This window comes from Canis aureus, chromosome 35 (genome assembly GCF_053574225.1).
Source record: "Canis aureus isolate CA01 chromosome 35, VMU_Caureus_v.1.0, whole genome shotgun sequence".
NCBI lineage: Eukaryota > Metazoa > Chordata > Mammalia > Carnivora > Canidae > Canis > Canis aureus.
This window is the reverse complement of record NC_135645.1, coordinates 878,631-906,068: the sequence shown is the minus strand read 5'-3', so window position 1 is coordinate 906,068 and position 27,438 is coordinate 878,631. Positions and strand designations below refer to the sequence as shown.

General features: G+C 52.5%; 1 protein-coding gene and 1 long non-coding RNA gene across 21 annotated transcripts in view; one reads left to right on the top strand and one right to left on the bottom strand.

The window, feature by feature from the left end:
* Window positions 1-4,908: 4,908 nt before the first annotated feature.
* The window catches only part of LOC144305492 (uncharacterized), a 42,527-nt gene continuing 19,997 nt past the window's right edge, over window positions 4,909-27,438 (bottom strand). For 8 of the 20 annotated variants that reach the window (XR_013372494.1, XR_013372491.1, XR_013372501.1 and 5 more), the window contains 4 exons: window positions 20,306-20,390; window positions 8,747-8,827; window positions 8,317-8,361; window positions 4,909-7,571 (listed from right to left, as the gene is read on the bottom strand). This is a non-coding gene — a long non-coding RNA (uncharacterized LOC144305492). Of the gene's footprint in view, window positions 7,572-8,316; window positions 8,362-8,746; window positions 8,828-15,170; window positions 15,635-20,305; window positions 20,391-24,120; window positions 25,274-27,438 lie in introns of those variants that run through there. The other 12 variants (XR_013372506.1, XR_013372495.1, XR_013372499.1 and 9 more) reach the window with 8 other exon arrangements.
* APOD (apolipoprotein D) lies at window positions 6,977-26,931 on the top strand. The gene is made up of 5 exons (XM_077884340.1): window positions 6,977-7,135; window positions 10,673-10,801; window positions 20,470-20,591; window positions 23,546-23,634; window positions 26,443-26,931. Exons 1-5 carry the CDS (start codon window positions 7,094-7,096, stop codon window positions 26,676-26,678), a joined length of 618 nt encoding a protein of 205 aa, XP_077740466.1. The 5' UTR covers window positions 6,977-7,093; the 3' UTR covers window positions 26,679-26,931.

The following is a 27,438-nucleotide window of genomic DNA, read 5'->3' as shown; positions in this document are numbered from 1 at the left end:
GAAACCCAGAGATCCTCTGAGAGTATCCTACCCTTTTTGTGCCATGACCCCTTTGGCTGTTTGGCAAAAATGTCCATGAATGCATAAACTAAAAGACCACAAGACCACAAAGGAATTCAATTATACCGAAATACAATTGCATCAATTTCCCACGGAGTCCCACCCATGCTCTACTATGACCCCTTGAGAGTCAAAGCCCTCACTGAAAGCTTGGGAAGCTCTCCAAGGTCAGTCACCCAGCTATGAGGTGAAACAGCCAAGGCAAGGGCCTCATCTCTCCGCTCCTGAACCTAGGCTCTTTCCACCAATTCACTTATTATTTTAGACAATTGAGAAAAGGAAAGCAGAAATCTTACAGCTCTGCATGGAAAAATCCTGAATTTTATGCGAGTTGGAAGGTATGGATGACCCCCTGCTGCCCGATATGTATTCAGAAGATCCGACCTTATTTTATAGAGGATTGCAAAACCGGACAAAGATTGTTTCCCAGCAAACATCTGGAAAAACCTAAGGTCACAAAAATTTGAGGATTTATCTAATGCCCGGGTAACTGGCAGCAGATGTCCCAGGTGCACAGATGACAGTGTTGGACTACAGGCTTAGATGGGTGTGTTCAATCCTTCTGCCTCCACACAGAAGAGTCTAAACATTAATCTCTGAACCTGCTACAGAAAATTCAGCTCTCCTGCTTCCCTTGGCAATTTTTAGGAACCAATGAGCAATTATTGTTGTCTCTATGGAGAAGGTTGAAAGGTATTTAACCTGAGGAACCCTGACCCTCCTAGCTGAGCCCTTTCGCCCCTTCCCCTGCAGAGACAATAGAATACAAATGGCCAAAAGCAGGGTTTAAATTTACTTCGGGGTTTAAATTCTCACTGCATCATTTTAGAAAAGTTGCTTGGCCATCTCTTCCTACCTCAGCTTTTTAATCTCTCTCATGGGAACAGTACTAAAGCCTGTCTCTCAGGGTGTGGTGGGGACAGGGAGGGTGAATTTATGGAAGCCCTCATGTAGGATCTGATGTATAGTATTCAGTAGTTAGGATCTATTATGTAATTAGCTCTAGGCTGAACCCCGCACCTTCCCCACTAGGCCTCTTACTGAATAAAGCAGATGTTCAGGCAGGTGTAATTAGTGGAGTGACTATGTAAAAGAAGCACATTCAGCATGATTGGAGCGGACCTGTTTAGTTTTTCAACATATGTTGGCAAGGTAAGTGAGTCAATCACAGTCACACACAGGGAAAATCCTGCATCTTTTTCTCACCAAACCCACATACTTCCCTGTGCCCGTTTGCCTCCCTGCTGCCTCCCTTCTGGTTTCTATGGGCCCAGAACCCTCCTTCTCTCCAAACCCAGCCTCTCCACCTGTGCTCTGGGTCCCGTGCCCTCTCTTCTGAGTAGAAGGTTCCTCCTGCAGTCCCCACCCCTACGTAGTCAACACTTCTCCTCTACTGGATCATCCCCATATGCATGCTCTTAGCATCTCCCTTAACCCCCACGTCTCCTCTCAGCTACTACCAAATTTCTTTACTTTCCTTCAATTTTTCAAGAGGGTTGTTGTCTCCATGTCCCCTCTTCAATGCACTCAAATTGGGCTTTCAGCCCCACTATCGATAGAAACTATTATTGTCCAGGTCACCAATGAACTCCATGTTGCTAAATCCAGAGGCCACTTCTTTGTTCTTATTTTCTTTTTTCTTCTTTTTTTTTTTTTTTTGTTCTTATTTTCTTTGACCTTACAGCAAAAGTTGATTATTTCCTCCTTCTTGAAATGTTTTCTCTCTTGGCTCTGTGATCCCCTGCTGTTCTCTTTTCCTTCGTCTCCTTTTCTTTCTGTCTTCTTTATTGGCTCCCTCCCCTCCCTACTCCCCTACTACTACCTTTGGCAACCCCATCTAGTCTCATGGCTTTGGAGACCATCTATGCCCTTATGATCCCCAAATCTCCACATCCAGCCCTGATTTTTCCCCAATGCTTCACTTGGATATCCAACTGCCTTCTTAACATTTCCATGCAAATGTCTGATATGCAACTCAGCCATAATTTATCCACGAAGAACTAGAATTTTCTTGCCAAACTTGCTCCTTCCTCAGTCTTCCTACTTTTAGTCATTAGCACGAGCATCCACCCATTTGTTCAACCTATGAATCTAGGATTCAGTCTTGAGTCCACTCTTTCCTTATCTTCCATATTTAATCTGTCAGCCAGTCTTGTCCACTTTATCTACAAAGCATATTCCAAAAAGTTCATCCACTTCTCTCCATTTTCATTACGCTCACCCTAACCCAAATCCACGCTGCCTGAATGACAGCAATGCTCTCAGCTCATCCCTCTGTAATCATCCTGAAATCAGTCTATTCTTGGAAGGGCAGCTTAAATGATCTCACCCTCTTGATTAAAACCCTCCAGTAGCTTCCCATTGTACTGGAAATAAAATCCAAATTCCTCAAAGCAGGATATATTATGGCTTCCGCCCACCTCTTCAAACTCGTTTTCAATCACGTTCTTCCTCACTCTCACTACTCCAGCCACACTGGTCTTTCTTTCCCTTGGAAACACAAAGTCTGTTTCTACCTTAGGACCTTTCCCCTAGCTGAGCTTTCCTGGAATGATCATCCCAATGGTCTTTGAATGACTGGCTCCTTTTATTACTCACATCTCACCTGAAATGTCAGTTCTCAGAGACACCCTTCCTGACCACAAAGCTGAAGCAGCCACCCAGGTACTCCCTATCACATCACCTTTTACTGTCTGGGTGTTGGACTCTCCTCCTCTGGAAGACAGGAGTTAGGACCTTGTCTTTCTTCTTCACCACTACATCAGCAGGATTTAGAAGAGTGCTTGACATACCTTGTTGAAAGAGTGAATGAATGCGTAAATGAATTAGGACCGGAACCTAGGTCTGCAATCTCCTGGTTCAGTGTTCTTTGCCTGGGCCAGAGAAAGTTGCTGCTTCACTCCTTTTTTTATTTTTAATTTTTTTTAAGTAAGCTCTAGTCCCAATGTGGGGCTTGAACTCACAGCCCCAAGATCAAGAGTCACATGTTCTACTGACTGAGTCAGCCAGGGCCCCTCAGCTTTAACAACTTGATTGTTTTCTTGCTGTTCACCAGATGCTTGGCACCATTCAATTGTCAACAGCTTCCAGTTCTTAGCAAGAAAGGAAATGGCTATAAGGGAACAGGAAGGAGAGGAAAGAGGGCATCTGAATAAATCATGAAGTATGTAATCATCCCCACAAAGAATGGGAGTGGAACGTTCTATTATTCATTCAACCATCCAGTATTTAGTAAACATTTACTATGTATCTGGTGTTACACAATTTACTAGGGATGGAAACCCAAACCTACTCTGGAGGATCTGGCCGTCTCCTGCAGTGATGCCTGCCTACCACGCTGTGGTACCCTGAGGACAAGCACCTACGTGCAGAGAGTGAGAATGGCCGAACAGAGTGGGCAGGAAGACATCCCAGAGAGTGGAACTCGTGAGCGGAGTCTCAAAGCGTGAGTATGTGTTAGTGGAAATCTTAGTCTGAGTCTTCACATGAAAAGTACAGTTGTATTTTCCCTTGAATTGACACACAAAAAAAATTACTTTAAAAGGGCAGGCAGGATGACCCCGGTATTTGAGAGAACCCCTTATTAATGACATTTTCACCAATGAAACACTTAACAAAAAATGGAATCGTTTTCTATTTTTTTTAAGGATTTAATGGATTTAATTTATTTATTCATGAGAGACATAGAGAGACAGAGGCAGAGACACAGGCAGAGGGAGAAGCAGGCTCCACGCAGGGAACCTGATGTGGGACTTGATCCTGGGACTCCAGGATCACGCCCTGAGCCTAAGGGAGATGCTCAACCGCTGAGCCACCCGGGGATCCTTCGTTTTCTATTTCTCACTACAAAAAGTCCAAAACCAATTCATCTTCCCTGAGGATCTTATAGTGAAACCCTTGAAGCAATCGCTGTATGATAAAAGATCACCCAACCAAAGAAGAACCACTTCCCTGTAAAACCACAGGCAGTGTCCTTGAAGAAATATGTTGTCAGGTAAAAGCAACGTTGGCAGCAGGTGAAAGAATGAAGTAGATCTCTGTGTATTGATAGACAAAGAGATATGTTAGTACGTGAAAACAAGCAAGTTTCAAGATACTGGATATTGTGGCTCCTATTATTATGTTAGGATCTGTGTAGGAATTCCAAGAAGAATAAATGCAAACATAACAACGGTCATCTCCAAGGTGTGGGATTATGAGGCACTTCCCGTTTTTGAGTCCTACATTTTGGTACTATTTTAACGGTTTACAATAAATGTGTACTATTTTGGAATTTAAAAATAAAGGTTCCTTTAGACCATAGGTCTGATTTGTTTTATGAAACTCGTGCTCCGCTCTACATTCCAGAAACATGCAAAGAGAGGATTTCCCTAAATTATATCATTTGCCAACATTTACAGGAAAAAATAAGCTGAGACTCCGAAAGATAATGTGATTTTTCTTAAGCTGTGACTCCTAGACCAGTACAGTCAGCTCCACAGTTCTTGATTAAAGCTGAGGAATAAAAGATAAAATATATTGGGGCACTCGGGTAGCACAATCAGTTACCGGACAGACTCTTGGTTTCGGCGCAAGTTCTGACCTCAGGGTTGTGAGATTGCGCCCTGCATTGGGCTCCACCCTCTGTGCAGAGAGTTGGCTTGGGACTCTCTTTCCTTCTCCCCCTACCACTCCCCACCCTGCATTCTCTCTTTCCTTCAAATAAATAAATAAATCTTAAAGAAAAAAAGATAAAATATATCAATTTCCAACTTACACATTTGGAAACTTTAGCAACATTGCTTTGTAGAAAACCATGTAGCTATTTAAAGGAAAATATCCTTTTTATGAGGTTAAAAAGAGGTTTATTGTGTATTTCTTTAGTGACAGGCAATTCCTGGTGACAAATGTGATGCAGGTAAAGAAGACACAGAGATTTGCAGGCTAGGAGTTTCCCAGAAAAACAATTCAAATAAAGTCTCTAGAATATTACCTCTAGTTCCTTCTGTAGATCTTAGAATACTCAGCAAAATCTTGTTTTCGTTTGTTTGTTTGTTTTTAAGTAGGCTCCACGGTCCAACATGGGGCTGGGATTCACAACCTCCAGATCAAGAGTCACATGCTCTACGGACTGAGCCAGCCACATGCCCCTCAGTAAATTTGAATAGATAGATCCCTTCCAACCAATTTATTTATTTATTTTTTAAATTTTTATTTATTAATGATAGTCACACAGAGAGAGAGAGAGGCAGAGACACAGGCAGAGGGAGAAGCAGGCTCCATGCACCGGGAGCCCGACGTGGGATTCGATCCCGGGTCTCCAGGATCGCGCCCTGGGCCAAAGGCAGGCGCCAAACCGCTGCGCCACCCAGGGATCCCTCCAATTTATTTATTGAGTGCTTATGACGTGGTCTTGCACTGAGGGTACAGCAGTGAGTAGGTGAGACGAATTCTCTGCACTTGCGGAGCTTATACACTAGTGGGCAAACACAATTAGCAAAAAATACATAAAATCAGGGGTATGATTTCAGGTAAAGCTATAATAAAGCAGGTAAAATGGTAGTGACAGGAGTACTGTTTTTCAAAGGTCAGGAAGGCCTTTTAAGGGAAGTGACATTTGAGCAAGGACATGGAAGGAGGGAGGCAGAGGGCCAGCAGAGCTCTGAGGGCAAGCCTTAGAGGAGCCCGGCAAGTCAGGGCCCTGAACGAAATCAGAATTCCTCCTTTTCTTGAAAAGGTAAGGAACATCCCAGAGAATGAGCTCTCCTGGTCTGGCATGTCAAGGATTCACTTTTGTTCTTGCTGTTGCTTTTCATGTTTATAAGGCCTCGTGCTAGAAGTTTCTCTCTATTGCTTAGACATTGGAGAATGCATTTTATTTGGGAATAGAAGTCTGCTACAAAGGTACTGTCTTATCCACGTCCTAAAAGCATCTGCCTTGGGGCACCTGGGTGGCTCAGTTGGTTAAGCATCTGCTGGTTCCCCTCAGGTCATGGTCTCAGGGTCCTGGGGTCTAGCCCCATGTGGGGCTCCCTGCTCAGCAGTCTGCTTTGCCCTCTGCCTCTGCCCCTCCCCCTGCTTGTGAGTCCACACACACACACACACACACACTCACGCTCTTTCTCAAATAAATAAATTATTTAAAAAATAAAAACCAAAAAAATTAAAAATAAAAATAAAAAACAAAAACCACCTCCTGCCTTGTCATAAAGGCATAGAATCCAAGTCCTAAGATTCAACGCTGCTCATTCCACAGAGAGATGAGGCCCAGCCCAACCTCTGTGGATTGAGCAGCTTAAACCCGCTCCCACCCTAGGCAGGAAGACGCTGCGGAGAAGGTGCTGCTGGGAAGGGCCTGAGGGTGCAGGAGAGGAGGTGCAGGAGATACCTTTGGCGTCCTCAGCTCTTGGCCCCAGCTCTTCCCTCACTAACTCCCCTGTAGGCCCAGGTCCGGCGGAGGCAGAAAGGACAGTCTACTTCACAGTGAGGCGCCCGAGGCCCAGAGAAGTGGGTGGCTTGTCCAGGATCACACGGAAAAGCCATCTCTAGTTCTTAACCTTCACTCCTTTGCCTGAGCCACATTCCAGGGCGGGGACCACATGGGGTGGAAATTCATGCTCCATTTCAGGAAATGAGATTGTTGATCTTTCATTTACACAAAAATGAAAAATAAATACCAGATGCTTGAAAACATGTTGCAACTCATCTTCCTGGAACTTAAAAGTGCATTCTGACTGAGAAAATTAAATTAGAAAATCCACACAGCAAAAAAGATGTTTTGAATGAAACGCACTTTGTCTTTCCCTCTGTCTATCTCACACACACAGTCTCTCATTGTTTCTTTTTCAGGGAGCAGCTGTGAAGGAAATTGGGGGAGGGAGGGAGATGGACAAAACATCCCATCTTTGTGTTTGGTACAGAGCTAAGCTTTTAGGCCAGCCTTCCTGAACTGGAGGGGGTGTGGCATGCATTAAAATTAAACATCAATGACCCCACGAAGCTTATAAAAAGGCTTGGGAAAAGCCAGTCAACAAAAGAAGGCATCCTCATTTGGATGAGTTTGCATGTGGAAACTGCCTTCATCTTGACAAAAAAGGTAGGTACTGAGGTTTTCATTTTCATTTATGACGAATGATGCTTCAAATAGACACAGGCTTGACTGTTCAGCTAAAAATAGTGACTAACACGGTGGAGGGTTCGTGCCAGCTGCTTTGCAATTTTAGTCTCATTTTTTTCTCAAACACCTTTACAGAGTAGACACTAGTGGTGCCTTTTTCAGTGATGACATTGACAGTCAGCTATCCCAAGCCATAAGTCTAAGGGAAGACGCCGCCAGAGGCCAGGCCGGGGGTGCCAGCCCAATGTTGACTCACCTCAAAGTCTTCTGCTTGCCCTATGCAAACTCTTTTGTGCTACAGAAACAATAAGAAAAGGTTCCCTATGCCGATGCTGTGCTGGATGAAGTCTCAGGGAGTGGTCATCCAACTGGGAATTACAGTAAAAAGTAACTGAAAAGTGAACTGGAGTTCATCCTGTGAATAGAAAATGCGTTTAACAATATGACCCCAAAATATTTTCTTCAAAAGACATGTTTTCTTCTTTTTTTTAAATAATAAATTTATTTTTTATTGGTGTTCAATTTACCAACATACAGAATAACACCCAGTGCTCATCCCGTCAAGTGACATGTTTTCTTCTTAGATCCAATAGTGAAATGGGTTTTTTTCAGACCCATTTACTTGTGGAAATGTGTTTTGTTTTATCACGTGAAATCTAAAAATCTAGTACTTAATGATCTGCTGCTCTTTGAAATCAAGTACTGTGTCCTCACTAAGATGCAGGTATTAAGAGAACAGGCCCCCAGGAGACCTGGCATAAGTTCTGGCTGCAGAGCTAGCAGGAAATAGCCTGGGCACGTTAACACCACTGAGTACAGAGAACGTCAATGTAGGATCCTTCCAGATATAGGGCATTGTGGAGATGCAGTGTGTGGCACATTTAAATACTGAGGTCAGGGCTTCTCCGTGGAGAAGTTCAATGAGCGTGAGTACCGGTTCAGAGAGTCAATGCTGGCCCAAGGTGGATGCACCTTAACTTTAGTAGAATTATTATTAAATAATTTAATATTCAGTTAAAATAGCACCTAAATTATATTTATGTTTAAAATATGTAAACTCCCCTCATTAAGGCAATCTTGCCATTAGTATTAGAAGATGATGCAAAAATATAGGTCACACATACCCGAGTTCACAAGTGTACTTTAATAATGTCATTTACCTTTGATGTCGGATGGAGTTGAGGCCCCAGAGGGAGGATTCTCGGCTTTGTATAGGAAAGAATTCAAGAGCAAGCCATTTAGAGATCTCCCCTCCCAGTTGAGGAAGAAGACACCACTTCGCCTCTAATAAAGGGTTTTAGAAGTTTTTTTTAAATTAGCTAACCATATAAGGAGGGGCTTACTCGTTAACGTTGGCTTTATCATTTACTACGGGGGAGGAGGGGGGTTGGTTATTCCATTGTTTTAGGATCGTGAAATTACCCACAGGGAGCAATTTTAAGAATGTCTGACCTCTGTGGCTTTACTACCAGAGAGAGTGGGGTCTTACGGTCTTCCGGTCTTCCGTGAGTCAGATCTTGTAATTCTTTTTATGACCTGCCGACCCTTGGGTTAAACAGCCTAAAACTGAAATGGTTTTACTTTGCTCACCTGGTCTCCGGAGTCCTTTCCCTCCTGCCTCACCTTCCGCAGATGCTCACTAAGTGTGGGGTGAACCGGCACGGAAGGGGCCTGGAAAAGAAATTAGGGATGCCATCAACCCTCTCTCTCACAAAAAGTTTTAACCATAGGAATGAAACTACTTCAATAAAGAGGCATCTTTGGAAGAGATGCGAGCAAGAATTAGCCTTGCTATGAAATCCTCCTACGGAGCTAAAGCACAGGTTTCAGCCCACAATAGAACATTTTCTAGTAAGATATTTGTCAGAGGAAGACATGGAACTGACTTTTGCTGTAACTGTCACTGGTGAGATGAGACTCACCAGGTTACGGAGGGAGGTGTTTATCGAAAGCCACCAAAGGTGGGGTACAGAAGGAAGCATGGCTCACAGTCGCTGCAGGACGGACAGCCGGTGATGGCACCCGAGTCCCGGCTCTCTGCCTCTTCTGGTACTCAGCTGCCATCCGTACACCTGCGGGCTCGGGGTTTGGGTAAAGGACCCCTCAATCCCTGCCAGTTTGGGAAGTCCTGTAGAACGTACGTAATGTGTGACCATCCTTTGAGGTTGGATCTTTTGGGCAAGGCACTGAGCTTGGAGCCTACGGAAGACCAAGAGTAAAGCTCCATGGTTCTAAGAATTTCTCGGAAATGTGTGAATTTTTCTAAGTTCAGGCGAATCCATCATCTCCCATAAGGTTAAAGGACAGGTGTTGTGTACGTGGTGGTAGGAGCTGATGGGGAATGGACTTTCAGAAGGCAGGGTCCCACCATAGACTTGGCTTGCTCAAGGGAGGCTCAGCAACCACCCTGCCGCCGCCCCTCCCCCCAAGCTGGCAGCTTTGCTCATTATGTAACTGTTCCTTTGAAAACGGGGCAAAGAAACCTCCAGAAGAAAAGCTATTGATTATTAAAGGTTATTTGGAGGTTTAACCATAATAAAGTGGTTATAGTTATTCGTGTTATGACACATCCTTTTAAATGCTCAGATCTGAGAACATTTTGCTTGCATTGATTCAGTCCTCTTCATTGAGAGGGAGAAAGGCGGAGAGCTGGAAATAGCTCCTGTGCAGCTACAGGCAAGGAGTCCCAAGGGAGAGAACAGTCAGGGCAAGAGGCAGGGAGGGGTGCTTGGGCCGGAATGCCTGCTGCCAGCTCCCTGGTCCTCCTCTAGTTGAATGCACATCCATGTCCCCGTCTGTGCAGGGACAAAATAAATAAATAAATAAATAAATAAATAAATAAAATAAATGCATGTCTATGAAAAAATATCCCCAACAGAAGGCCAAAACGAAATTCAAGAAATAATTCGCTGTTTCCGCTTTTCATGGTAACATAGAACTAGCCTTCCTGAAGCCCTGTGCCTGTGTCCGACACAGTCCTAAGGGCTCTCTCCATAGCATCTCATTTAATTCTTGTAAAACTTCGTGAGGTCGGAATGATCATCATTTGCAGTTAATAGACGGGGACACTGGAGCGTAAAGTGGACACGGTTCGGTTCTGCTGAGTGTGGGACAAAGCAGCCTCAGACCAGCTGGGGCCCGGGTCGGGGGGGGGGGGTCCCCGCACTTGGCCTGTTGGGGCCTCGGGCCTGGGGAGGGGGGACGGCCCCCTTGGGAGGCTCCTGAGGCCCCGCACATCGCGCTCCTTCACCTCCACCGCCTCCCTGGCTCCGCAGACCCCGCTGGCCTCCGCCTGGCCCGCCGCGCCCCCCTGCACCTGCGCGTGACCCCGCGGGGTTCCGGGGCGCCCGCCCGAGCAGCGCAGGGCCGGAGGCAGCGCAGCCAGCAGGCCCAGGAGCTGCAGCCCAGCCGGCTCCCCGGGGTCGGAGGGCGGGGGCCGGGGCGGGGGGGGGGCGGCGCCCTGGGGATGGAGCCCCGCGGCCCTGCGGAGGGTCCCCTGACCCAGGTCCCCCACAGCCCAGGATGCTGACGGCGCTGCTGCTGCTCCCCGCGCTGGCCGGCCTCCTCCCCGCCGCAGATGGACAGGCCTTCCACCTGGGGAGATGCCCGACGCCGCCGGTGCAGGAGAACTTCGACGTGCACAAGGTACGGCGGGGCCGCGGGGCCGGGGCTCGGGCTCCGCTGCGGGTCCGCATCCCCCAGGACCCCCCCCCGGGCTCCGCTCCGCTCCCCTGCGGGTCCGCATCCCCCGGGACCCCGCCCCCGGGCTCCGCTCCGCTCCCCTGCGGGTCCGCATCCCCCGGGACCCCCCCCCCGGGCTCCGCTCCGCTCCCCTGCGGGTCCGCATCCCCCAGGACCCCCCCCCCCCGGGCTCCGCTCCGCTCCCCTGCGGGTCCGCATCCCCCAGGAACCCCCCCCCCCACGGGCTCCCCTCCGCTCCCCTGCGGGTCCGCATCCCCCAGGACCCCCCCCCCCCCCGGGCTCCGCTCCGCTCCCCTGCGGGTCCACATCCCCCGGGACATCGCCCCCCCCGGGGCTCGGGCTCCGCTGCGGGTCCGCATCCCCCGGGACCCCCCCCCCGGGCTCCGCTCCGCTCCCCTGTGGGTCCGCATCCCCCAGGACCCCCCCCCCCCGGGCTCCGCTCCGCTCCCCTGCGGGTCCGCATCCCCCGGGACCCCCCCCCCCGGGTTCCGCTCCGCTCCCCTGCGGGTCCGCATCCCCCAGGAACCCCCCCCCCACGGGCTCCCCTCCGCTCCCCTGCGGGTCCGCATCACCCAGGACCCCCCCCCCCCCGGGCTCCGCTCCGCTCCCCTGCGGGTCCACATCCCCCGGGACATCGCCCCCCCCGGGGCTCGGGCTCCGCTGCGGGTCCGCATCCCCCGGGACCCCCCCCCCGGGCTCCGCTCCGCTCCCCTGTGGGTCCGCATCCCCCAGGACCCCCCCCCCCCCGGGCTCCGCTCCGCTCCCCTGCGGGTCCGCATCCCCCAGGACCCCCCCCCCCCCCGGGCTCCGCTCCGCTCCCCTGCGGGTCCACATCCCCCGGGACATCGCCCCCCCCGGGGCTCGGGCTCCGCTGCGGGTCCGCATCCCCCGGGACCCCCCCCCCCGGGCTCCGCTCCGCTCCCCTGCGGGTCCGCATCCCCCAGGACCCCCACCCGGGCTCCGCTCCGCTCCCCTGCGGGTCCGCATCCCCCGGGACCCCCCCCCCGGGCTCCGCTCCGCTCCCCTGCGGGTCCGCATCCCCCGGGACCCCCACCCGGGCTCCGCTCCGCTCCCCTGCGGGTCCACATCCCCCGGGACATCGCCCCCCCCGGGGCTCGGGCTCCGCTGCGGGTCCGCATCCCCCGGGACCCCCCCCCCCGGGCTCCGCTCCGCTCCCCTGCGGGTCCGCATCCCCCGGGACCCCCCCCCCCGGGTTCCGCTCCGCTCCCCTGCGGGTCCGCATCCCCCAGGACCCCCACCCGGGCTCCGCTCCGCTCCCCTGCGGGTCCGCATCCCCCGGGACCCCCCCCCGGGCTCCGCTCCGCTCCCCTGCGGGTCCGCATCCCCCGGGACCCCCCCCCCCGGGTTCCGCTCCGCTCCCCTGCGGGTCCGCATCCCCCAGGACCCCCACCCGGGCTCCGCTCCGCTCCCCTGCGGGTCCGCATCCCCCGGGACCACCCCCGCGGGCTCCGCTCCGCTCCCCTGCGGGTCCGCATCCCCCGGGACCCCGCCCCCCCGGGCTCCGCTCCGCTCCCCTGCGGGTCCGCATCCCCCGGGACCCCCCCCCCCGGGTTCCGCTCCGCTCCCCTGCGGGTCCGCATCCCCCAGGACCCCCACCCGGGCTCCGCTCCGCTCCCCTGCGGGTCCGCATCCCCCGGGACCACCCCCGCGGGCTCCGCTCCGCTCCCCTGCGGGTCCGCATCCCCCGGGACCCCGCCCCCCCGGGCTCCGCTCCGCTCCCCTGCGGGTCCGCATCCCCCAGGACCCCCCCCCCCCCGGGCTCCGCTCCGCTCCCCTGCGGGTCCACATCCCCCGGGACATCGCCCCCCCCGGGGCTCGGGCTCCGCTGCGGGTCCGCATCCCCCGGGACCCCCCCCCCGGGCTCCGCTCCGCTCCCCTGTGGGTCCGCATCCCCCAGGACCCCCCCCCCCCGGGCTCCGCTCCGCTCCCCTGCGGGTCCGCATCCCCCGGGACCCCCCCCCCCGGGTTCCGCTCCGCTCCCCTGCGGGTCCGCATCCCCCAGGAACCCCCCCCCCACGGGCTCCCCTCCGCTCCCCTGCGGGTCCGCATCACCCAGGACCCCCCCCCCCCGGGCTCCGCTCCGCTCCCCTGCGGGTCCACATCCCCCGGGACATCGCCCCCCCGGGGCTCGGGCTCCGCTGCGGGTCCGCATCCCCCGGGACCCCCCCCCCGGGCTCCGCTCCGCTCCCCTGTGGGTCCGCATCCCCCAGGACCCCCCCCCCCCCCCGGGCTCCGCTCCGCTCCCCTGCGGGTCCGCATCCCCCAGGACCCCCCCCCCCCCGGGCTCCGCTCCGCTCCCCTGCGGGTCCACATCCCCCGGGACATCGCCCCCCCCGGGGCTCGGGCTCCGCTGCGGGTCCGCATCCCCCGGGACCCCCCCCCCCGGGCTCCGCTCCGCTCCCCTGCGGGTCCGCATCCCCCAGGACCCCCACCCGGGCTCCGCTCCGCTCCCCTGCGGGTCCGCATCCCCCGGGACCCCCCCCCCGGGCTCCGCTCCGCTCCCCTGCGGGTCCGCATCCCCCGGGACCCCCACCCGGGCTCCGCTCCGCTCCCCTGCGGGTCCACATCCCCCGGGACATCGCCCCCCCCGGGGCTCGGGCTCCGCTGCGGGTCCGCATCCCCCGGGACCCCCCCCCCCGGGCTCCGCTCCGCTCCCCTGCGGGTCCGCATCCCCCGGGACCCCCCCCCCGGGTTCCGCTCCGCTCCCCTGCGGGTCCGCATCCCCCAGGACCCCCACCCGGGCTCCGCTCCGCTCCCCTGCGGGTCCGCATCCCCCGGGACCCCCCCCCGGGCTCCGCTCCGCTCCCCTGCGGGTCCGCATCCCCCGGGACCCCCCCCCCCGGGTTCCGCTCCGCTCCCCTGCGGGTCCGCATCCCCCAGGACCCCCACCCGGGCTCCGCTCCGCTCCCCTGCGGGTCCGCATCCCCCGGGACCACCCCCGCGGGCTCCGCTCCGCTCCCCTGCGGGTCCGCATCCCCCGGGACCACCCCCGCGGGCTCCGCTCCGCTCCCCTGCGGGTCCGCATCCCCCGGGACCCCGCCCCCCCGGGCTCCGCTCCGCTCCCCTGCGGGTCCGCATCCCCCGGGACCCCCCCCCCCGGGTTCCGCTCCGCTCCCCTGCGGGTCCGCATCCCCCAGGACCCCCACCCGGGCTCCGCTCCGCTCCCCTGCGGGTCCGCATCCCCCGGGACCACCCCCGCGGGCTCCGCTCCGCTCCCCTGCGGGTCCGCATCCCCCGGGACCCCGCCCCCCCGGGCTCCGCTCCGCTCCCCTGCGGGTCCGCATCCCCCGGGACCCCCCCCGGGTTCCGCTCCGCTCCCCTGCGGGTCCGCATCCCCCGGGACCCCCCCCCCCCCGGGCTCCGCTCCGCTCCCCTGCGGGTCCGCATCCCCCGGGACATCCCCCCCCCCCCCCCCGGGGCTTGGGCTCCGCTGCGGGTTTGCATCCCCCGGGATCTCCCGGGGCTCCGCTCCGCTCCCCTGCGGGTCCGCATCCCCCGGGACCCCCCCCCCGGGCTCCGCTCCGCTCCCCTGCGGGTCCGCATCCCTCCGGGACCTCCCGGGGCTCGGGCTCCGCTGCGGCTCCGCATCCTGCCGGGACCCCCCGACGGGAGCGCAGGGCTTGGGGCGGCCCCCCGGGAGGCACCGTGCGCACCTGCGAAACGGCCAAGCCCGGGGCAGCACAGGTGCTGCGTCTCCTGCGGACCACAGGCCCCTGCGGGCCCCCGAGGATGTGCGCGGCGCCCAGGATTGGGCCCGGCGCCAGGGGAGCGGCCCTGGCTTCCCCGCGGGGCCCGCAAAGCCTCAGGTCGAGGTCGCGGTGCGGGCGGCGGAGGGGGGCGGGGGCTGTCCCCGGAGGCCGAGGCAGGCCGGGGGTGGGGGGGGCGTTGGGGCTGCTCCCGCCTTCTGTGCCCCAAGCAGCTGAGCCTCGGAGAGCTCGCGACCCACCCGGGCCTCCCAGCCAATGCATGCACAGTGGGACCCAGAACTGCCTTCCCCAGGTGCAGGGCGCCCACGAATTGCTCACGCAGGGCCTGGAAGGGGCCAGGCCTCCCGCAGGACACTTGCTAGGCACCTGCTCGGAAAACATCCGCATGACCAGACCCCGCACATGCGGTCCTTCCTGGGCTCAGGCCCAGCCTTGCTGCCAATACGTGCACAGGTGCAGGGAACAGCAGAGTCAACCGGCCCAGGGGAAGCACTTCCACCGCTCAGGACTCACGCCCAGGGGCTCCCTCTTTTTTTGAGGGGCGGGTTTTAAAGATCTTATTTATTTATTCATGAGAGACACAGAGAGAGAGAGGCAGAGACACAGGCAGAGGGAGAAGCAGGCTCCATGGGGGGAGCCCAATGCAAGACTCAATTCCGGGACCCCGGGGTCACGCCTTGGGCCCAAGGCAGGCGCTCCACCCCTGAGCCCCCCAGGCGCCCTTAGAATCTCCCTCTTAAGACATTTTCTCCTTCATAGAAAGTTTGGATCTTTTGTAACAGGCAGGACTCGTCATGAGTAATATTAAAGTTATCAGTCACCCACTCCTCAGTGTGAATGAGTGTTGGGACCCTTCGGGGATGGATTAGATAGAGGAGTGAGGGAGGACAGCTCAGAGCCTGAGGGCTGTGGGGAAGCAGCACTGTCAACAGTCACCCCAGGGAGGGAAGAAAGGAGACACACAGCACAGTCCACCTTGCCTTACTCCGGAACTATGATGGGCCCGTCCCTTTATTCAGGTAATCCTGCTAAGGCACGAGAGTCTTTCCTGAAAAAAATCGGGAACTTGAATTATATTTCAATGTGGGGGTAAAAATCCCAAGTCATTTCAAAAATGATAATTGATCTATATTTACAAAAGTCCTTTGAGGAGTAAAGCAGGATATCTAAAAAAAAAGTTTTATTGGACTATAAGCCATATAGTTCACCTGCTTAACGTTCACTTTCATTGGGTTTTTCGTATAATCGCAGTTATGAAACCATCACCACAATCAATTTTATTTTATTTTATTTTTAAAGATTTTATTTATTTATTCATGAGACAGAGAGAGAGAGAGAGGCAGAGACACAGGCAGAGGGAGAAGCAGGCTCCCTGCAGGGAGCCCGATGCTGCGGGACTTAATCCCAGGACCAGGATCAGGCCCTGAGCCGAAGGCAGGAGCTCAACTGCTGAGCCACCCAGGTGCCCCAAGCTCTGAGGGTTCTTTATATGTTTTAGACACGAGTCTCTTATCAGAAACATGATCTGCAATTATTTCCCCCCATGAATTGTCTTTTCACTTTATTGACAGCATAAAGGTTTTTAACAGTAATGAGATCCAATTTATCTTTCTTTTTGTTGCTTGTGCTTTTGGTATCTAGAAAATCATTGCCTGGATATCTGGGTGGCTCAGTCAGTTAGCGTTTGCCTTTGGCTCAGGTCATGATCCCAGAGTCCTGGGATCAAATCCCGAGTCAGGCCCCCTGTTCAGTGGAGAGTATGCTCTCCCTCTACCCATTCACCCTCATGATCTCGCTCTCTCTCACATACTCTCTCTCAAATAATATTTAAAAATCTTAAAAAATTAAAAATAAATAAATCATTGCCTAATGCAAGGTTATGAAGATTTATTTCCATTTTCTTATAAGAGATTTATAGTTTTAAAGTTTGTCGTCAATTTTACGTTAAACTTTGTATATAATGTGATATAGAAGTCCAACTTTACTATTTTGCTAATAAATATTCAATTGTCCCAGAGCTATTTGTTGAGAAGACTGTTCTTTACCCAACCAAATAGTCTTGGCATCCTTGCTGAAAATCAATTGGCCATATATGTAAGAGTTTATCTTTGGACTCTCAATTCTATTCTGTTGTTCTATATGTCTGCCCTTATGCCAGCACTATATAGTATTGATTACAATAGCTTTAGAGTGAGTTTTGAAATTAGAAAATATGAGGCCTTCAACTTTGTCCTGGCTATTCGGGGTCCTTTGCGTTTCCATATGAGTTTTAGGATCCATTTGTCAATTTCTACAATGAAGCAGAGTTGGGTTTTTGTTGTTGTTGTTGTTTTATTTTTTATTTATTTTTGTTGTTGTTGTTTTAAATAAAGACTTCACTGAATCTAGATCAATCTGGAGAATATTGTCATCTTAAGAATTTTAAGAGTTGGGGATCCCTGGGTGGCACAGCGGTTTGGCGCATGCCTTTGACCCAGGGCGCAATCCTGGAGTCCCGGGATCGAGTCCCACGTCGGGCTCCTGGCATGGAGCCTGCTTCTCCCTCCTCCTGTGTCTCTGCCTCTCTCTCTCTCTCTCTCTCTACGTCTATCATAAATAAATAAATAAATCTTTAAAAAAAAAAAAAAGAATTTTAAGGTTTCCAATTCATGAACATAGGTTATCTTTCCATTTACTTAGGTCTTTAATTTTTTTTTAATTTTTATTTATTTATGATAGTCACAGAGAGAGAGAGGCAGAGACACAGGCAGAGGGTTCTAGAAGCAGGCTCCATGCAGGGAGCCCGATGTGGGACTTGATCCCGGGTCTCCAGGATCGTGCCCTGGGTCAAAGGCAGGCGCTAAACTGCTGCGCCACCCAGGGATCCCCAGGTCTTTAATTTCTTTCAACAATGTTTTGTACTTTCCAGAGTATAAGTTCTGTTGTTTCTTTGGCTCAGTTTATTCATAAGTATTTTATTCTTTTGATGCTATTGTAAATGGAATTTTCATAATTTAATTTACAGAGTTTTCATTGTAAGTGTAGAAACCCATTTGATTTCTGTATATTGATCTTGTATCCCTTAACCTTGCTGATTTTATTTATTAGTTCTAATAGTTTTTGTGTGTGTAGATTCCTTAGGATTTTCTATCATAAAATCCTGTTGTCTGCAAATAGAGATCATTTTACTATTTCCTTTCCAGGATTCTTTTTTCTTTTCTTTTCTTTCTCTCTCTCTTTCTCTCTTTTTAAGAGAGAGAGTGAGAGTGAGTGTACACAAACGGGGAGCGGCAGAGGGAGAGAGAGAGAGAGAATCCCAAGTGAGAGAGAATCCACGACCCTGAGATCATGACCCAACCCCAAATCAAGAGTCAGAAGCCCAACCCAGTGAGCCACCAAGGCGCCCCTCCAGGATTCCTTTTAAACATTGCATTCTCCTTATATGGGCAGAGAAACTGAGACCCAAAAACATGAAAGGGCTTTCACAAAAATATTATGGAATTATAAGGGAACATGACATAAAAAAACAATCTTCCACCTCTGAGTTTCTTCTTTTCTGGAAAATCCACTTCCTCAGTTTTAATTATGGAGCACTAAAGTCACCTTAACAATAATAGAACTATTTTAAATGCTCTTTGTACATTGGAGCTTTTTTTTGAGAATGCCTATGAAACCAATTGACCTTTAACCTTATTTTTTGGTGGTGCTTTAAATGAGTGTTCATTTCAGTGGTTTTAATTGAAAGATGTGCTTTAATAAATGAGTGGAAAATTTAGGTCGTAAACAAGGGTATACGTTTGAGCAAAGAGCCATGTGACTGAAGCAATACTGCCACCTGTTTGCAGTACACTCTCAGTTCAAATTCTGAATTTTTGAGTAATAGATTTTTTTTTAAAGATTTATTTATTTATGATAGACACAGATAGAGAGAGAGAGGCAGAGACACAGGCAGAGGGAGAAACAGGCTCCATGCCAGGAGCCCAATGTGGGACTCGATCCCGGGACTCCAGGATCGTGCCCTGGGCCAAAGGCAGGCACCGAACCGCTGAGCCACCCAGGGATCCCCAAGTAATAGATTTTTAAGTTTCTAAAATGCTTTCAATTAATATATTGACTAAGTAAATATATTCACATGGGTCCAAATTCTAAAGGTGCCAAAGAACATTCAATGACAAGTTCTTTGTCATTGAACCTACCCCTGGTTCCCTCCCTAGGAGCAACCAGTTAAAAACAGTTTATTGTGTATCATTTGGGAGATAGTGTATACGTACACAAATACATACATAAGTGCAGTAGGCAGAATGATGTCCACACCCTGATCCCTGGAACCTGCGAATATGCTACTTTCCACAAAAAGGAGGATTTTGCTGATGTGAATAAAGTTATAGACTTGGAGATGGCCAGAGAGCGTGGATTACCCAGTGGGCTCAGTCTAATTATTGAAAGCAGAGAACTTTCCCCAGCTGTGGTCAGAGAGGTGTGATGATGGAACAAGAGAAAGAGAGATACAATGTGAGAAGGATTTCACCCACTTTTGCTGGCTCTGAAGATGGAGGAAGGGGTTCAACCAGCCAAAGAATGTGGGTGGCCTCTAAAATGTGGACAGGGGGATCCCTGGGTGGCGCAGCGGTTTGGCGCCTGCCTTTGGCCCAGAGCGCGATCCTGGAGACCCAGGATCGAATCCCACATCGGGCTCCCGGTGCATGGAGCCTGCTTCTCCCTCTGCCTGTGTCTCTGCCTCTCTCTCTCTCTGTGACTATCATAAATAAATAAAAATTAATAAAATAAAATAAAATAAAATAAAATGTGGACAGGGCAAGAAGACAGAGTCCCCTAAACCCCCTAGAAAGGAACACAGTCCTGCCAACACCTTGATTTTAATCAAGCTCACTTGATGTACACACCCATGAGACCATAAATTTGTGTTGTAAGCTTGTGGAATTTGTTATAGCAGCAATAGAAAATGAACATAATAACCTTTCCCCCCATTTTCCGTATACTCTTATTTTTTACCCAGCTCTTTTTTTCCATTGAATGCATCTTGGATATAGTTGCATGACTCCTTTAAAGGAGGCTATATAACATTCGGTTGTTTGGTTGTGCCATACACATTTATGTACCCAGTCCCCTACGAATGTTCACTTAGACTCTAATTTCCTGTCTTTTGTTCTTACAAATAGCACTGCATCAAATAACCTCATAAATGCACTAGATGTATTTTCTTTGCTAGATATTGTCAGATTGCCCCCCATGCAGGTTGTAAATTGGAGCAGTCTCCATGCAAGGCAGTGCATGGAAGCATGAAAGTACTTGTCTCTCCTTACCGTCACCCACACCATTGCACACTTCCTTTAATGTTGACTCTGTACACGAAGCTATGAACGGAGACCAAGTCCCCAGTGAAAGAATGATATCAATCTTCTGAATCCTGATCACTTGCTAAAAGCCTTTGTGACCAACTCCCTGTCCGGGGTCTTATGAGGAGAATCAACCAACTCTGGAGTCCCAGTTCCCCAGAGTGACCATATCTGGCTTTGCACACAATTCAAAGATGCCTCGTAGAATCACAAAATATTTGAGATGGAACCTTACATCATCTGGACCGCTCCCTCTCCTTTACAGAGCCTAAAATTTCACATAGATTCTGGCTGGAGGGCCCACTGACATCATATCTAAATAAAGGTCACTTTAGGAATAAAATGTGGCATTCGACCAATGCCTGCAAATCTGACTCACTTACTCTCATTTGAATCAATATCTTGCTCAGTTGCTGTCGGGAACAGTGCAGCCCATTTTGCGTGGTTTCCCCAGGAAAGGGCTCTGCTCTAAAAGACGACAATAGGGAAGAGTTAGCAGGTCCCCAGAGAGCCACAGGGTTTTCTCTGCTTATTGTTATCTCTGCAGTATCTTGGACGATGGTACGAAATTGAGAAGATCCCAGTGAGCTTTGAGAAGGGAAGTTGCATCCAAGCCAACTATTCGCTAATGGAAAACGGAAACATCAAAGTGATAAACCAGGAGTTGAGGTGAGTGGCTGCGGTTTCAAAAGCAACACGGTCCCAGAGCCAGCCTGCAGAGAGCTGTCCCCGGGTGACTGGGTGTCCTTGCGGCCTAGCTCAGCGGGGAGGCAGACGTGGCTGCGTCTGCACTGACTACTCGCAGCAGGTCCTGAGATGAAGGCTTTTGGCAGGCAGGATGGTGGGGACTAGAGGCCACTCGCTTATTTGCAAGACCTCTTGCTGGGCATCTTACTGTATTGTGTACTTACTGTATTGTGTGTTCCCGGCGAGCACCTACACTTATTCTGGGCCTGTTGTGTGTGTGCCCCTGTAAAAGGTACTGGGGACTCAACGGGAATCCAAACTGCAGGGTTCCTGCTCTCCTTGCAAAACAGACACGCTGGTAGCAAAGGGCAAGTGAGACTTTGATCTGATCTGATCTCCAAACCAAGAGAGAAGCTCTTTCTACCTCATCGACTGACAGAGGGCATCCAGCTCGGCTTGAACCCTCCCAGGAACTGGTTGCTCATGGCAATTCATTCAGCCGTGACGACTAGAAGACGCCTGTTCTCATTAAGCAAGAATCAAATACATTCATAGCCACACTCTAGGGTTCGTGAACAGGATAGCCTTTAGAAGTATGCTTTTCTGTTTCCGAGAGCTTCTAACCGAGTTCTATTTCGATAGAAAAATTCATACTTTAGAAAGCAAACATAAACTTTAAAAATGCCCCAGGAAGACCTCCTACCTACCTTCCATCAACAAAGATAAGAGCAGGGATGCCTGGGGCCTCCGTGGTTAAGCAGCTGCCTTCAGCCCAGGGCGTGACCCCAGGGTCCCGGGATCGAGTCCCGAGTAGGGCTCCCTGCAGGGAGCCTGCTTCTCCCTCTGCCTGGGTCTCTGCCTCTCTCTCTCTCTCTCTCTCTCTCTCTGGGTCTCTCATGAATAAATAAATAAAATCTTAAAAAAAAAAAGATAAGAGCAACAGTAAACAATAGTGGCAAATATTAAGCATTTCCTGCGTGCAAGGCGCTATTCTGTGAGTGTACGTGTATGTGCACGCGTGCACCTGGGTGGATGTGTATGTAAACGAGCATGCGCCTCCGGGCCCTGAGGCAGGTACTCTTAGTGAGGCCACTTTTCTAGATGAAGAAACAGAGGTACAGGGAGGGAAGGGAACTCGCCCGATGGCCGCACCGCTTATAAGCAACGAGGCCGACGTTCAAGCCCAGAGAGCAGGGGAACGTGGAAGACAACAGCCGCCGGGAGAGAGGGCTGGGACCAGGGCCGTCCCTCCTGTCCCCTGCGGGATCTGGGAACTGTGTCGGCTCCAAGGAAACCGCCACGGCGCAGCCTGGAAGGCCCTGCGGCTCCGGGAGGCTTTGCGGCCGTCCTGGTCCCCACCAGGCTTCCTGTGCCCGACCCGGGGTGGCCCCTGGCCCTGCAGGAATCCGGGAAGCGAAGTCACATCTTAGCGGCCTAGAGAGAGAGAAAACCGGCTCATCTCAGAGCCCGGGCACGGCGACCGGGCCCGGGTGCAGGCGCATCGAGGCTGCGCCCCAGGAGTTGTCCCGGTCTGCGACGAGGGTCAGACACGGCCCGGATCGGCCGCTTCCTGACGCTGGGCCCATCCCTGGTCAGGGAGTCAGGGCGACGAGGCCTGTGTCCCCCCGTAAGCCGGCGACCCCCGGGGACCCTCCTTCGCGGCCTTGGGGAGCCTGGGCCGGACGACACGCGGCGTTGGTGCGGGTAACCCTGAGGAAGCGCGACCCGACCCGTCTGTCACCCGCTCCGCCTGAACACACAGACGCGTTTTCTCCATGAACCGATGCTGAGTTTATTACGATCAGAGACGGCGCCTTGGAACTGTTCCGGGCGAAACAGAGCCGGAGAGGGAGGGCGTCCGTGGGGACAGCTGCCGCGGGCTCGTGGGTGGCCCAGCGCGTGTCCCCCTCGGGCCTGGCCTGCAGCAGCACCTCCCCCTTCCCACCCTTCCCTGTCCGCCTCCTCTGCCCCGCCTCGGGCTGCCCTCGAGGGACAGACAGGCGGCCGACAGCCTCCTAGGAAGGGCCCCGACAGGCGGCCCCACACCCCCCACACCCCGTCAGCCTCCTAGGAAGGGCCCCGAGCCCCGGGAGCGCCCTCCTCGCCCTCCTCGGGTGTAGCCCGGGCCTTCGCCTTCTGGCCCAGGCCCAGGCCCAGGGGTCCCGGCGTGCTCCCCCGAAGCGGAGCCAGCTCCCTGCAAAAGGGCACAAGTGCCTCATGCGACCCAGGGCCACCAGTCCTAGACCCCTAGACAGAAATGGCCCTGCCAACGCGAGTGTCAGGCGGCACCGGAGGACGTGCACTTCTCCCCATTCAGTGCCTCTGAGCATCACATGCCTCCCCTCCCCACTGCCCGCCTCCCGGCCTGCGGCCTGCAGCAGGTGGCCCGCACTCAGGCAGGGGCTGCGTGGGCTGCACAGGGGCCTGGGAGCTCGGCGAACGCTCGCCTCTATGGGACACGTGGAGTCCTGTGACGTCACTGACACCCCAGGAGCGGGGAGAGCTTGCAGACCCCCAGCCTCTCAGTAATCACATCAGACCTTGTTTTCTCCTTTGGCTCCGTCTCATTTTTCAAGAGGCGAATCTTCTCAGTGCTTTGGGTTCTTCTGTTGGTTTCCCCTTGTCTTTCATTCCCTCCTTCTGGAGACTGAGAGCAGGAAGTGGTCTTGCAAAACTTAAAAAACAGTCCTAAAGCGCAGGGGCCTAATATAGGATCCAGTCCTAGAGCATTTCAGTCGTCGCTTCCTCTCACTCCTAGGCCTTCTTCCTCCGCTTGAGTCTCAGAGACGGTGACAAAGGAAAGGGGACAGAACCTTCCGGACTAGAAGCCACAGCCTTGAGCCCCTGGTCCTTGGTGTCACAGATCTTACCTTTCATCGATTTGTGGCTTCCAATGAGTTAAGGGTCTTTGTTTGGTTTGTTTGAACTCATTGCAGATCTGATGGCACCGTGAATCAAATCGAAGGCGAAGCCACCCAGGGCAACCTTACAGAGCCTGCCAAGCTGGGAGTTAAGTTTTTCTGGTGTAAGTATTCACTTCTCTCGGGAAGTTTCAGGGACAGGAGATATGCAAACTGAAGGCTGCAGCCCTGGGTTGGAGTACTCCTGTCACATCTGAGTGACTTAATACATAATTATTTGTCGAGCACCTACTACATGCCAAGCTCGGTGCTGAGCACCGGAGATGTGCTGATCAGCAAGACAGAGCTGGCTCCTGTCCCAGGGGGGGCTTACACCCCAGTGTGGATATGGACAAGTGCCCCCGCAATTTAGTATAAAAACTACCATGTTTCTATAGAGGAAGCACAGATTGCAGCACATCGGGCCTGAGCAGTAAGAGACCCAGTCCTGTCTTGTTTCCCAGAGGAAAGGGAAGCCTGAAAAATTAGTAGTTAGTAGTGGTATTATTAGCATAACAAGTGATGGGTGCAAAAGCTTGGAAGCAGGAGATGACAAGAGTGAAGGTAAGTTTGAGCCCTGGCTCTGTCTGCCACTTTCTCGCCACACGGTGGGGTTCCCCGAGGGATATCCGGTCACAGGCATTTGCCCTCTGAGCCTTGGTCTAACTGAGGAATGAACACAGGCAACAGAGGAAGCACCAAATACCGGCTTTCCTGTTGATGTAGACACACTGAAGAAGCCAGCTCAGAAACGTGAGACTTCCTAATGCTGGGAGTGCCTGAGGGTCCCTCTCCCCACCAAGTGGCGGACACTGAAGTCACAGCTGCAGAGGAATAACCACCTCCTACCCCCCATCAAGACCCCGGAGTGGAGCAGAGAGGAAGCTAAATAGGAATGCTGGGAGATGAAAATAGTTCTTCCCACACACGTGACCATGGGCAACTAACTTCACTTCTGCGCCCAGTGTTGCAAAGATAAATGGCATGACGTGTGCCCCATGAACCGTGGGGGGCATTATACGTGCCAGTTTCTCTTGTTTATTCTTGCAAATAAGAAAGTCAAAGTGCAGAAAAGCTAGATGATGTAGGCAAGGTCACTGGAGACTTGGGACTAAAATGTCGGACTTTAAACTCTCATGAAGGATGGGGATGGGAGTGGAGGCCAAATATTATGTGTACAACCTTCCGAAGGAAGGCTGCAACAGGAGCTAGAAGAGGCAGGAGCTGCCAGCAGGGCAAGCAGAGGAGGAAGAGATTTATTCCAGTGGAAGGGACCAGACGTTTGCATTGGGTCTTCCAGGATGTGTGAGACTTACAGGAGAGGCTGCCCTGAGTGCAAGAAAGGCATAAGGAAGGGCCCCGAGAGAGGAGCCGGAAGATGGGGGCAGGTACATGGAATGTGAGACAAGACTGGGCCGAGCCTCAAAAGCCATGTTAATGGGTTGAAGAGCCTTCCATAAGCAGTAGGAGGCTGTTGGGGTTTTCTAATACAGAGACATGGAAGGTTTCTTCGCTAAGAGGAAATGTCTGGGTAAATGTATCTTGAGAGCTAGACCCCGTGGGAGGAAGACAGCATGTGAGTGCCTGGCTGTGTGCAGGTGGGGCATGATGCCCTCACCAGAGGAGGTGGGAGGACATACGACACGACGCAGGGCTGCGGAGCTCTCAGTCCAGCTGGGAACACACAGTGGAAATCCACAGGTAGCAGCCCCACGGTGAATACGAGCCCTCGTGGGTGAGCCCGGCAGGCAGGCAGCAACAGTGCTAGAAAGGGAAGGCAGAAACAGTGCTCGGTACGGGCCCTACAGCCTCGTACGGGCTTCTGTCCACATGTCCTCTGTGTCCTTCTGTTTAAATATTTATGGACGGGTAGAAGTAAGAGCTAGGAGGGGCCGTGTTGGGTGGTCATCTGGACTAGGCCTCTGGTGTTATCCTGACAACCAGTTGGGTCCTTGACACCCAGCCAAGCTCTAACCTCTTACACATCGCCTCCTTTGTCCGGCTTCTCATGGTCCTTCACAAGTGTTGAGATCTGGTCTGGCTGGGCAATCAGAGGGATTATTTTTGAGTGGAGGAGGTGGGATGCTTGAAACCCAGGAAAGCATACCTCACATGACTGCATAGGAGTCCAAATCTTTGGTTCGTATGAGGTCAGCACGCATTTCTTTCTCCCATTTGGCTGTAATTTTTTTACTTAACTTTAGCAAGTTGGGCTATGAGTTTCCCTTACTGTGGACCTTGGCTGTGGAGGTAGTAAGTTCACAGAGGACAGTTTCTGGATTCAGATGGAGAAGGTAAATCCTCCCTCTCTTTCCTTAAGGACCCTTTAATGCTGGGCTTTCGATACTATACAGATGTCAATCAATGCATCTTTGTAGGCCCTTTGTGAGGAAGAGTAAACCTATTACCATCTGATTGACCTTAAGAATATTCTTAAGAACAGGGGAACTTTTGCAGGTCACACAGGAAAACAAACAAAGGGACATTAGCCCTTAATTCCTTCCCCAGGCAGATTCTAGAGGAAGCTGGGAAGTACTGAGTGGAAAGCCTGGGGCCTCTGACCTCGGGTTCTTGACTCTGCTTAGCTAAGTGGCATCTCCACTGGTACCCGTGCTAAGAGCCGGGCCTCCTACAGACCGACCTGTTACCAGGGAGGGAGGAAGGATCTAGAATGATGGCTCTGAGCTCTGGCTGCACGTGGGAATCACGGGGGAGCCTTCAGGGGTACCAATCACCTCCACATCAGAGTCTGGGGAGGCCTGGAGGGAGGTGGCCGAGGATTTTTCAAAGCTCCCATAGGATTCCCACATGAAGCCAGATTTAAGAGCCACTAATATAGAAGAACCAGGACCCTGGCTTCCAGAGTCCTGGAGAGGAAGGTTCCTCTTGCCCTGGTCCTTCTTAATGCTTAATGTCCCTCCTCTGGTTCTCAGTGATGCCATCAGCTCCATACTGGGTCCTGGCCACCGACTACGAGAACTACGCCCTCGTGTACTCCTGCACCACAATCGTCTGGCTTTTCCACATGGATCATGTTTGGATCTTGGGAAGAAACCCTTATCTCCCTCCAGAAACAGTGACCTATCTGAAAGATATCCTGACCTCTAATGACATTGACATCGAGAAAATGACTATCACAGATCAGGTGAACTGCCCCGAGTCTCTGTGAGAGGCTCGAGGGGGAACCCGCGTTCACTCCACGTTACTTCTTTTGCTTTGCTTCCCCCCCCCTCCACCCCCCATAAAGACAGACCGACCCCTGCAAACCCTTGCAAACACCAAAGGGAAATTGGGCAGCGGAAGCCCATGGAGAGAAAGTCAAGGAAAGTTGGCCCAAACACTTAGCCATGCACCACCCTGTTACCCTGCCCGTCTAATAATAAACTTGTTGCTGACCTGCTGTGCTCACAGTAGATTCTGAATTGATTATTGTGGGGTTTTAATTATAAGCTTATGTTTGGAGATCCCCGAACACTTCTGTTGAAAGAAACTAAGCGCTGTGCAGTTGGAAGGTAGCAATTCTGTTTCTGGAAGGGGAAAGCTGATGGCAAAGGCCTCTTGTGGGTGGCCTATCCAGGTGTCCCCGTCCTGCAGTGGGCACTCCTTTAGGCGGAATCATTTGGGTTTTTTGAAAACACTGTAAAAGGTACTAACTATAGTCACCTTCATGGTCTTTGATGTTACTGGACAGCTGTCACAACTTATTTTGTCCCATGAGATGAGAGATAGGCAGGTAACACTCTTGGGGATGACAGTATTTGAGAAGAGGAGCCAAGTGCCCTCTGGTCGGTGGGCAGCATGACAAAGCACAGGACATAAAGGCAGGCAGAGCTGGGGAGAGAGTCTTCTCGTCTTTCAGGACCTACCTCGTTCTTACTGCCTTTTTGCCTGGTAGTTTTCAGACTTTGGGAATGTCAAACCGGAAGCTA

Bases quoted from the DNA above. Each gene is read 5' to 3' on its own strand.
- APOD (XM_077884340.1), top strand. From the start codon at position 7,094: ATGAGTTTGCATGTGGAAACTGCCTTCATCTTGACAAAAAAG. The intron at 7,136-10,672 runs GTAGGTACTGAG...GGTCCCCCACAG, and splicing joins CCTTCATCTTGACAAAAAAG to CCCAGGATGCTGACGGCGCT. The intron at 20,592-23,545 runs GTGAGTGGCTGC...AACTCATTGCAG, and splicing joins GTGATAAACCAGGAGTTGAG to ATCTGATGGCACCGTGAATC.